The sequence below is a fragment of the Silene latifolia genome, chromosome X (genome assembly GCF_048544455.1).
Source record: "Silene latifolia isolate original U9 population chromosome X, ASM4854445v1, whole genome shotgun sequence".
NCBI lineage: Eukaryota > Viridiplantae > Streptophyta > Magnoliopsida > Caryophyllales > Caryophyllaceae > Silene > Silene latifolia.
This window is the reverse complement of record NC_133537.1, coordinates 181,711,822-181,724,103: the sequence shown is the minus strand read 5'-3', so window position 1 is coordinate 181,724,103 and position 12,282 is coordinate 181,711,822. Positions and strand designations below refer to the sequence as shown.

Genomic DNA, 12,282 nt, shown 5'->3' with positions numbered 1-12,282 from the left:
CTATTCTATTTATACGTATAAAGAGAATAAACAAATGCAAAGAATAAGGACTAAACTAGGAAGGCAATTATACATTGCCTATATTTACATGATTTGCAACAACTATATTGCATGATTTGAGCAATAGGTATATTCCGTGTATTACCCCCCCCCCCCTCAAATTGGAGCGTGTAGAGTCGAGACGCCCAACTTGGAAAGAAGTGCTTCAAATGATGTCCGGCCAAGAGCTTTGGTAAAAATATCCGCTAGTTGACTCTTTGTGTGGACGTAGCTTGGTTTAATGAAGCCTTTAGTGTACTCGTCGCGGATAAAATGACAATCCACTTCAATATGTTTGGTACGTTCGTGAAACACGGGATTGCGAGTAATGTGTAGAGCCGAGTCATTGTCACAATATAGGTTGATGGGTGCGGTTTGAGTAATGTCGAGTGAGGAAAGTAACCCGTTCAGCCATGTTAGTTCGCATACCGTGAAAGCCATGGCGCGGTATTCTGCTTCGGCGGAGGACAGGGAGACTGTATTCTGTTTCTTGGTCTTCCAAGAAATAGGAGAGCTACCCAAATAAACGAGGTAGGCGGATATAGACCGACGAGTGGTAGGACAAGGGGCGTAGCTGGCATCGCAATATGCGTGCAAGGATAATGGACTGTTGCTGTGGTATAAGAGTCCTTGTCCCGGATGATTTTTGAGGTAACAAACGACATTTAGTGCGGCATTCCAGTGATCGAGTCGGGGAGCATGCATAAATTGGGCTAGAATGTGAACAGAGTATATCAGTTCGGGTCTGGTGATTGTAAGATATACAAGGCGCCCAATTAGACGACGATACGGTTGTGGGTCGGTGAGCAAGTCGGATGTTGAAATACCGAGGTGATGGTTGGGTTCCATGGGGATGGACGCGGGCCGAGAACCGAGGAGGCCAGATTCTTTTAGGATATAAAGGGTATACTTCCTTTGAGAAATAAATAACCCGGTTTTGTTTCGAGCAATTTCGAGACCCAAAAAATATTTAAGGGGCCCGAGGTCTTTCATGTGAAAACACTTGCTTAAATAGCTTTTAAATTCCTGAATTTTGGAGGAATTATTCCCGCAAATAACAAGGTCATCGACGTAGATGAGTATGTGTACCTCGGTTTCAGCCTTTAGAAATGAGAACAAGGAATGATCATAGGCGTTTTGGCGGAATCCGTATGTTTTCAAAGCGGATGCTAGTTTTTCATACCAACACCTCGGAGCTTGTCGAAGGCCATAGAGGGATTTTTGAAGTCTACATACTTTCCCATCCGTTCGTGAATCATATCCCGGAGGTAGTTTCATGTATACTTCTTCGTGAAGTTCGCCGTGTAAGAACGCGTTATGGACATCCATTTGTTGGAGTTCCCAATTTTTGGAGGCGGCAACGGCTATAGAGTACGGACGGTGACAAGCTTAATGGTGGGAGCAAATGTTTCATTGTAGTCTATTCCTTCCACTTGTCGGTTTCCCATAACGACGAGCCGGGCCTTGTCCCTTTCGATACTGCCATCAGCATTGTACTTAATCTTGTATACCCATTTGGATGCAATGGCCTTTTTGTTAGGCGGGAGAGTTTCAAGTGTCCAAGTCTTGTTTCTTTCGAGAGCTTCAATTTCGGACTTCATGGCATCTCTCCAATGAGCAACCTGCACGGCTTCTTTAAAGCTTGTAGGCTCGTGATTTTCAGTCACGGCCGAGAGAAAAATACGATGCTTATGTGAAAACTTATTATAAGTAAGTACATGGGAGATAGAGTATTTCGTACCTTGAGACGATGCCGATGCGGTGTGAGTGGAGGGACTGATAGGGGGTTGTTCGTATCCGGAAAGACGAGAGTTTGGAAACTTTGTGTGCTGACCTTTGCCCATGTTAGTGGTGGCATTGGTTTGAGTGGAGGTGGTGGCGTTGGTTTGAGTGGAGGCAAGGGAGGAGGTCGTGGTGTCGTTTGCGGAAGCGGAGGTCGGTGGTTCGGTTGTAGAGGATGAGGTCGGGGTTGTTTCCGTGGTTTCGTGAGTGTCGGGAGTTGTAGTTGGCTGAGGTTCGGTGGTGGGCGAGGTTGTGTCCGGTGTTTGTGGTGAATGGGGGTCGTGTGGGATCTGTTCGGGGGTTTGTTGAGTAACAGGGTCAAAAGTATCATTTAAAAAAGAATAAACTTGTGTTGGGGGTGTTTGATTAAAATAAGGAAAATCATGCTCGATGAAGACCACGTCCCGGGAATTAAAATAAGTGACGTTTTCAAGATCGTAAACTTTCCACCCCTTTTTGTCAAACGGATATCCTAGAAAGACACATTTTCGACTTCGAGATGCAAATTTGTCTCGAGACCGGTTAATGTTTTTGGCATAGCATAAGCACCCGAAGATGCGAATGTGATTGGTGGGGGGCGGTTTTTTGAAAAGAATTTCATACGGGGTTTTGCCTTTGTGAATCGTGGAGGGGTCCAATTAATGAGATAAACGGCTCCCAAAATACATTCCCCCCAAAAAGTTATGGGTAAGTTAGCTTGAAAAAGAAGAGCTCGGGCTACGTTTAAAATGTGTCGATGTTTTCGCTCCACACGACCATTTTGTTGGGGTGTGTCGATCATCGATGATTGATAAATAATGCCATTTTCGTTAAAAAAATTTTCAAGACAAGAAAATTCCGTTCCGTTGTCACTCCGCAAAGTTTTGATTTTTCTATTAAATTGTGGCTCAATGAGGGAGAAAAAATTTAGCAAAGTTTGACGTGTGTCACTTTTATGACGAAGTAGATATACCCATGTTGAACGGGAAAAATCATCAACAATAGTTAAGAAAAAACGGGATCCACAAGAGGCGTTTTCGGAATAAGGCCTCCATAAATCACAATGAATTAAGTCGAAAATATCAGATGCAATACTTAAACTTAAAGAAAATGGTTCTTGTGTTTGTTTTGAACGAAGACAAATATCGCAATGTTTGCTATGAAAATTAGAGGTTAAATGTTTATTGGAAATAAAAGGCAAAAAACGAGAAATACTCGAAGCAGGGTGATCCAAACGACGGTGCCAAAGTTCCACTGTATCCGGTGTTGAGACGGTGTTTATTTGTGCTGCTAGATTACGAAGACCCTCGAGAAAGTAGAGTCCCTCGTATTCCTCACCCGCACCAATCACCGTCTTCGAGGAACGGTCCTGTATGAGGCTAAATTTGTGAGAAAATTGTATAGTTAACGATGTATCAAGTAGAAGTTGAGAAACGGAAATTAAATGACAATGTAAATTATCAGCGTATAAGACATTGCGTAAAATAAGACGGGATGACAAATGAATATCACCACTTTGAGTAGCAATTGTAACCTCACCATTTCGTAATCCTACGGACAGAGGCGGGATTGTTTTTAAATTCGAGAAATTAGATAAGGAACTAGACATATGGTTCGACGCACCCGTATCAATTATCCAATATAAAGGAGAGAATTTACCACTGATAGTGTCGGTTTTCAGAGTTGCTTGTCGGGTCTGCCACATTGTATTTAACTCCTCAAGTTGTTGAGGGGTCATGCTGTTGAGATCAATTTTGTCGAAGCTTGACACGGAAGCGGTAGCATTGACAGTACCTGCGAAAGAGCTGTGTCCAGCAGCACCGGGATTCGGCGCGGTTCCAGAATTTTGGCCCTGTTTCGGTCCTGCTCCTACCCCCTGTTTTTTCAAGCGCTCCCAACGAGCTCGGCCCTCAACATCGGGGACGAATACCGCATTGCTTAGGTCGGTATCATTCGGGTTGATGTAGATACGATCACGGGGACGATCACCCCACCATTCAGGAAAGTTTCCCGTAACACGATAGCAAAGTTTGAAAAAATGGCCATTCTTTTTGCAAGCAATGCAAAATGGTCTGTTTGGGTCACGGCTAGGATTCGAAGTCGGGTGAAATGAATGATTTGAATCCCTCCCCCCATTAGGTCGATTACTGTGATTAACCCGGGCAGCAAAAACCATTGTATCTGGTTTTGATTCAGGACGAGCAGAGGATATATTACGCATATCCTCGTCTTGTAAAAGACGGTTGTAAATTAAATCCAAACTAGGGAGGGGGCGAATAGCAAGAATTTGAGATCGGGTGTTATCAAAGCGGTCATCGAGACCCATTAAAAAAATCTCTAACCTTTTTCTTTTCTCGATGAGCATCAAGAAGACTTACCAGGTTGCACGCGCAGGGATCGCACGAGCAAGTAGGAAGCGGATCATATTCGAGGAGCTCATCCCAGAGTTGAATCATGCGCCCATAGTAGTTCATCAAAGACTCCGTTGGGCCTTGGCGGCACGCCATTAGATCAGCGTGTAATTTGTATACTCGGGCTTCATTTGTTTGACAGAAGCGATTTTTGATGTCATCCCAGATTTGTTTGGCCTGAGGACGATAAGAGATTTGTTTTTGTAGTTTTAAATCGATAGAATTGTATAGCCATAGAGTCACCAGGGCGTTGGTAGACTGCCAGGCTTCGAATTTCGTATCGGTTGCTTTTGGTGGTGTAATACTGCCATTAATATAGCCTAGTTTGCCTTTCGCAAGAAGCGCTAGATGAAAGGATCGGGACCATTCATCGTAGTTACTTCCATTGAAGACGATGAGAGTAATTTTGGTACCGGTATTTTCGACTTGAATGATATTGGATGAGGAAGAATCGGTAAAGGAATTGACGATCTGTGTATCAGTACCTGTCATCCTTTAGGTGTTTGGAAAAAAAAAAGAAGAAGACGGCTGTGTTTAGAAGGAACCTGCTGATACCATATTAGAAGAGATATAGGTTTGAATATTGAACAAGATATTATTTTTTATTCAATTGTGTGCTACAGCTTACAACTTCTATTCTATTTATACGTATAAAGAGAATAAACAAATGCAAAGAATAAGGACTAAACTAGGAAGGCAATTATACATTGCCTATATTTACATGATTTGCAACAGCTATATTGCATGATTTGAGCAATAGGTATATTCCGTGTATTATGTATGACCAGCAATCTGATGATTGGAGCTAGAGTACTCGCCAGCCACTGCGGCAATGTGGTGGTTGTAAGGGCGTTGGTGGTTGGCTGGTTGTGTCCGGTTGGTTCGTGATTGGGTGACAGAATGCAAATACATACAACACCATTTCAGATACACGTATGTATCACTCGGATACACAAATCGAGATGTGTATCTGGAGTGTCGATTTGTGTATCTGATTGTTGAATGCAGATGTTGCGGACATAGCAATAATTTCGCGAAAGCCTGGAGTTGCTAGCAATCTGTTTTCATGCTTTATGTTCAATGAGTTAGATGCATATAATCATATAGATCAGCTTGCATTTCCACTTGACGTTATATGGATACTCCTACAATATAAATGGCAGAGGCAAACATTTTTGTTGCTATTCACATACAAATGTACCAATCGTTGGTTGACGCAGTGGTAGCATGGGGCTGCGCTTGGTACGGAGGTCTGCGGATCGATCCCCCACAACTGCGATTGGGAGGGGTTTAAATACCATAATCCTTGGACACGCCCCGAAATCCGGATTAGTCGGCCCAATGTGGCTCGGATTACCTGATGGTTTAGACCAACATACAAATGTCAATTTTATCTCAATAAGTCTAGAAATAAAGAACCAAGCTAACATCTTCTTAGAACGAGTAAGTGTTTTCAAGACCGTAATAAGCATGAAACCGCTCTAAACAACACAAATACCCAACACGAATAATTGTTCCATGCTAATCGGGTGTGTGTTGTTGAAACCCGTATCCAATAAGAATTTGATCCCATTAAGTTGATAGATACAAACCATTAACATGCTATATACACTCCTTTAAGGTTTTAGATACGTGCCTTTAACTAGCTAGATACACTCCTTTAAGTTTGTAGATACATTACTTTAAATGGCTAGATACACTCCTTTAAGTCTGTAGATACATACCTTTAACTAGCTAGATACACTCCTTTAAGTTGCTAGATACATACCTATAGCTAGCGAGATACACTCCTTTGAGTTTCTAGATACAAACCATTAGCATGCTGGATACACCCGTTTAACTTGCTAGATACATACCTCTAGCTAGCTAGATACACAAACTCCTTTAAATTTTTAAATACATACCATATATTTTTTTAAGTTGCTAGATACATACCTCTAACTAGCTAGATACACTTCATTAAGTTGCTAGATACATACCTCTAGCTATCCAGATACACTTCATTAAGTTGTTAGATACATACATTTGGCCAGCTAGATAGGGTACTTTAAGTTGCTAAATATATATCACAAAAATGACGGTCGTTCTATATAATAAACATCTATAGAATTTTCCATCATGTATAATAAAATCAATGCTTCCATCGTATAGGCGCCATCATATATAATGTACGAACTTTCACTGGAGATGACCTCTCATAATCAGTGCTACCAATATTATACACATCTACACAATTTTGTAGAGCCAAATACATATTCCAATCCAAAATCCAAGCAAAAATAAATAATCTAGGGTTTTTTGTCAGAAACTACTTTTTATTTAGGGTCATTTGTGAGCAACTACCTTTCATTTTATTTTTGGCTTTCAACTACCTTTCATTTCTTCATTTTGCGAAAGACTACCAAAAATGCACTTCTGCCGAAAAAATGTCAACTTTCCGGCATTGACATACCATTTCATGTTGAATCTAACTCTTTACTTCATAACCTTAATAATCGATGATAAAGATTGATTAAACCCAACATTAATCACCTCAATTTGTCTATCTCTTACCCGAATTAAAGTCCTAATCACCGAAACAAAATCATCATTGATATTTATCTTAACATGGTAAATAATTCTTCAACAATAATGATCTATTATGGCCTTGTTGGCAAAATTAACTCCTAATGTTAACTATTCGAAAATAATCATGGATTCACTCTTAGGATCACTTGTTTCACTTGTTTGTGCTACTATTTCATTAGTTTTCGTATACCCACCATCTTACCATGAAGAGAGAAAGAAGGTACTTTAATATGACTTAAATGAAAAGTAGGTTGGTGAATCATGAGTAGTCTAGAAGGTTGTTGAAATGTAAGGGTGAAGGTGAAATTGGTAGTAAAGGTGACGACGAAGATGGAGATGGAGATTGAGACGATTGATGCGTTGGTATTGCTTTGAACAAAATTTTCATAATGTGTTGGGCATGGAGAAGAGCCTTTTCAGATTTTGTTGGGTGAACAAAGGGAGAAATATGGGTTATATGTGAAAAGGGGAGAAAAGACCAAGTCAACGCCAAAAAGTTGACTTTTGTTCGCCGGAAGTGGATTTTTGGTAGTCTTTCGCAAAATGAAGAAATGGAAGGTAGTTAAAAGCCAAAAATAAAATGAAAGGTAGTTGTTCACAAATGACCCTAAATAAAAGGTAGTTTCTGACAAAAAACCCAATAATCTATGATAAAACAACAATACAAAAATTATAGCATATGTGCTAAAATCCATCTAAATTATATACAAAAAAACACAAGGCCTCGCTCCAAGCTTTCTTTCTATGTTCCATACATTAGTCTGCAGTAAAACATAAAGGGAAAAATTAGTACAACCAAAATTCACTAACTAAGTGCTTATAAAAATAACTCGACAATAGGTAGGAAAGAACGATAAAATATAAAACGATAAAACCAAGGTTCGTGATTCACTTATCAGAAAATGAATCATACTATATAATCAGGGGCGAAGCGAGCTGGTAGCAACGGGTAGCCGCCGCTACCCCAAGCGAAAAAAAATTAATTAAGAAGTCGATTTTGTGCTATCCCAACTCTAATAATAACAGTATAATGAAAAGAAAGCAAGCTATTACATCATTAAAGAAATTGTGTTCCAGTGGTAGAATCACATGGAACTCTGCAACAAGTGATGTGTTCGACTCCCTCTACCTTCTAATTTAATTTAATTTTTATTTTCCTCATCATTCTCAATGTCTTCTATTTTAGGTTTTTTTTTCTTTTTTACTTTTCCTCATCATTCTCAACTCCTCATTAAATTTAATTAATTGTTAACATGATATTTTTTTCCTTAGTAATTTTTTAGGAAGATAAAAACAAAGTCAAAAATTATAGATGACGGTATTATACCGTGAGAAGGTATATTTAATAAAAAAAATTATTCATTTAAGATTAATATATGAGTTGTCTTTTATATAATGCAACATTCTCACGCAGTAATTACTAAAACGAGATAAAACATGGGAAAATTAGGATATACGGTTTTTGTCGCGGTTTAGTTTTTTGTTTCTTTCGTGCTTGGCTTGTAATTTAGGAGTCATGTATATTTATTCTCTCGCGGTATGATTTTTTTCTTTTTACTATTATGATGTATATTTTTTCGCTATCCCATATTTAGAATCCTGGCTTCGCCCCTGTATATAATAAAAGCCTGAGATAAGTAATACAATCATGATTTGTGTAACATAGAACCAAAATTGAACTGGATACTCTTTGGCTTCAAAACATGACAAATTAAGCAAAATCACTCACTAAATTGCATCTGCTTCTTATATTATGAGATAACAGCCGGTTGATAAAATTATCAACGCAAATTTCATTTGGGATAACTCGAAACAATCTAGCGATATATAGTTAATTTGCCAATAATGAGAAGAAAGTAAATGTTGATAGAAGGGATCAGATCAAAGAAAGTACGAAAACTAAGACAAATAATGGAACAGAATGAAGTGCTAACCTTGGCAGAAACAAGACATGGTGGTTGATCAGTTGTTCTGACCTGCAAGTAACAGGGAAGAGATGATTAAAACAATGGCACACATACGAATTTTCAATTATAGTAGGAAGTGCATCATGTCCATTTAACTGTAATCAACATTCAATTACCCAATGTTGCATAACACCCCATTGCTCTTTTATACATTCAGATGCAGCTCAATATCCAATCTAGTATTCTAGCCTCACTAGTCACAAGCTGAGCACAACCATTTATTTTGTCAGGTCCTTACCCCCAATCTATAATAGAAGTATTTAAAGCGCTCCAGAGGGTAATCTCATTTCTCCATTGTTAGCCCAAGTCATATTTTACAAGCATTGGTGGCTAACAAAAATTGCAATCTTTAGTACTGCACACATCCTTTTGTATCGCCGCCCTTCACAAGAATATCGTAAAAACAGAACCTTTTGATAACTAGGACTTTACACAATATTAGAGTAAAATCGCCTCACAAGAGAATAATTGACTAACTTTTGCATCTACAATGAATACCCAATTCATGATCATAAACTAACACTTATTCCGATTTCAGGTTCGTGCTGACGGATAATCTACTGTTAACTCAGAATCAAAATAAACGGTTCAAAGCTTGGGGTTATTTTCTATGGTTGAAACCACTGATTCAAAATTAAATATGGCCATTCTGTTAAATTTTCATTTGTTTTGAACAGTCTCATAATCTACTCCTCGGAAAATCCGTTATAACTAGAAAATGATGTACCTAACTAGAGTAGTATGGTGCTGGGATAAGAAATGTGTCACCAGGTTACGGAGACAGAAGGCAAGAATTTCAATTGCAGAAGTTGTGCCACGCGTCAATACGAGTTCTAAATTTGTAATGGATCAATGTCAATATTACCCATAACCTTAGACATGAAATTGGACATTGTCTGCAAAAGCACGACTACAGTTAACTCAGAATTATGTGGTTGGGAATTACCGTTCAGCAAGCTCAATTTCATCCCAAGATACTATACAAACGGATACTATAAGTATACAAATTTTAATGACCAATTTTTATAAACCCTAATTTTCAATTAGAATTCATACCTAAAGATCAAATTTTTTGATTATAATCTTATGTTTTCTAATAAAACTACTTAAATCTTTACCATTGAATAGATTCAAAATACTAAACAAATTTTCAAAGATTAAAATAAGAATTGAAACTAACCTTTTTTCTATAGACTGAAATCCGTTCTTGGGAACAGTGGTAGAAGCGGCGGTGGAAGCGGCGGCTGGCAGTGGAAGTCGCGGGTGACAGTGGAGGTGGCGGCCGACGGTGGAAGTGTGAGAGATGATAGCAGTTGAGTGTTTGTGGTGGGTTTTTGGTGGAAGGGTGTAAAATTGTTTCAGTTAGGTAGATAAATAAGAAGCGTGATTGAGAGTGCCCTTAATTGGTTAGTTCGTACGGTTCGCGCCGTACTTTAGTTCGCACGTGACCACGTCCCTATATATACTAGTTGGTTGCACCGCGGGACTTTGCGCACGGTCCCCCAAGACATTTTGATTGTTGACGGTTCATGCGCATGCTAGTGTACTTCTTTTACTTGTTGATTGTTGCTAAACTTTGACTATTGTTGTTGTATTCTATTGATGGTTAAATCATTTTTAAACCATGAGGTATCTTGATTGTTGACGTTTCATGCGCATCTTAACATTTGGCGTAGTCAGTTTTGCTTTATGGCAGTTAGACCAAAAGAACCCGATAACTATATAAAAAGACAAAATGAACATTGACTAACGAAAACACAACACGATTAGTAATGCTTAGTTTCACGCTACGCTAACACAGCTCCGAAATAGTATACGGGTAAATTCTTTTTTCTTAGATTGAGATTTTTTTTATAATATTTTAAATATTCATTATAATCACTCCTCCTCCTCCCTTTTTCTCCTCCCTTCCCTCCTTACCCCTTCCTACTCCCCCTCCTTCCCAATTTTTCGACATCTCACTGTTCATCCTTTTTCTCTCTCCAATTTCTCTTCAATGTCCTCGGGTCTTTAAACACCTCATCTTCCCCTCCCTTTTCACTCATACTAATACTTGGCCTTCTCCCCTTATCCTTCTTATTCCTTATCCTCCTCTTTCCTCGTCTTCATCTCCCTCGTCCTCTTATTTCTCTATCCTTTTTCTATCCAACTTCGTCGTATCCTAAACCACCACCCTCTTTTCATCCTTGTGGTCCTCCTCCTTAACTTTCCCCTTCCTCCTCCCCTATACCTTCCATGTCCCCCATCATCCTCTTATATATCCTCCGTTTCCCCTCCTCTTCCACCTGCTCTTTTATTACGTCTCCTCCAATTTTTCCTTGTACTACTCCTCCATATCTTCCCCCTTCTCATCCCCACCTTCCTCATTCCCTTTCCTCTTATCGTTCGCATCCTTCCATTTCCTTTTATTTACCTCCTCTTCTTTCTCCTTACTCCCTTCCTCGACCTCCATCCATTCCCCCTTTCTACTCCTTTTTACCTTTCATGTCTCTCATCCTCCTCTTATATATCCTCCATTTCCCCTCCTCCTCCACTTGCTCTCATATTATTACTCCTTCTAGTTTTTCTCATACTACTCCTCCATATCTTCCCTTTTCTCCTCCCCTTCCTTCCTCTTTTTCTTTCCTCTTATTGTTCACATCCTCCCATTTCGAATTCACTCTCTCTACCTCATATTCCTTCCTCTTGTTCTCTTTCTCGACCTTCATCCTTCCTTCTCCCCTTCCCTCCCCATCCATATTATCGTCCTTCCTCTTCTCCTCCTACTATTGTCATATTCCCCTTAGCTCTTACTCCTTCTCTTCCCTCAATTCCTCACCCCCTTCCCCTCGTTCTCTTCTTTCCCACTCTTTTTTCTCTCTAACGTTACCGCCTCCTAATCCTCGTCCTTTTCCCCTTTCTCATTCCTCCTCCCTCTTGTATTTTCATGCCTCCATGCCTCCTCTTACGTCTAATCTCTCTATGCTTATTCAAAGAAAATGACATCCTAATTACCATTGCTTCTATTAATTGATACACTACTGAAAACAAAATTCGTTACGTTTAATAAATTCTATTTTTTAAGTGGAGTTTTCGTATTATTTTTTAAATTTCTCATTATAATCACTTCTCTTCCTATTACTACGACTCCTCCTCCCTTTTCTCCTCGTACTAATCGCCTTTTTCTTCTTACCCATTCCAACTCCTCCTCCTCCTCTTTCCTCCAACCTCTCCCTCTCTCTTGTCCTCCTCTTCCTCCATCCATTTTCTCTCCGACATCCTCGTTTCCTCAATCACCTCCTTCTCCCCCCTCCTTTTTCCTTCACTTTCTATCATAATACTCCCCATCCACTTTGTCTTCAAACTATTCATCCTTATCTTTCCCTTTCTCACTCTCCTCTTCATCCCTTCCTCTCTCCTTTTCTTCTTATAACTTCCATCAGAAAGGCGCAAACTTTTCTAGGTTTTTCATGATATCATCAATTGTACTAAAGTTGTTATCTTGAACTAACTTTGTTATGATCACATTGTAGAGAACTTAATTGGGTTTATAGTTT

General features: G+C 39.3%; 1 protein-coding gene across 1 annotated transcript; it reads right to left on the bottom strand.

Moving 5' to 3' along the window:
- Positions 1 to 1,403: 1,403 nt before the first annotated feature.
- LOC141618831 (uncharacterized) lies at positions 1,404 to 4,021 on the bottom strand. Its single transcript, XM_074435898.1, has 2 exons — positions 2,774 to 4,021; positions 1,404 to 1,739 (listed from the first exon to the last, which is right to left on the bottom strand). The coding sequence occupies exons 1-2, from the start codon at positions 4,019 to 4,021 to the stop codon at positions 1,404 to 1,406; spliced, it is 1,584 nt and encodes a 527-aa protein (XP_074291999.1).
- Between the last annotated feature and the right edge of the window lie 8,261 nt (positions 4,022 to 12,282).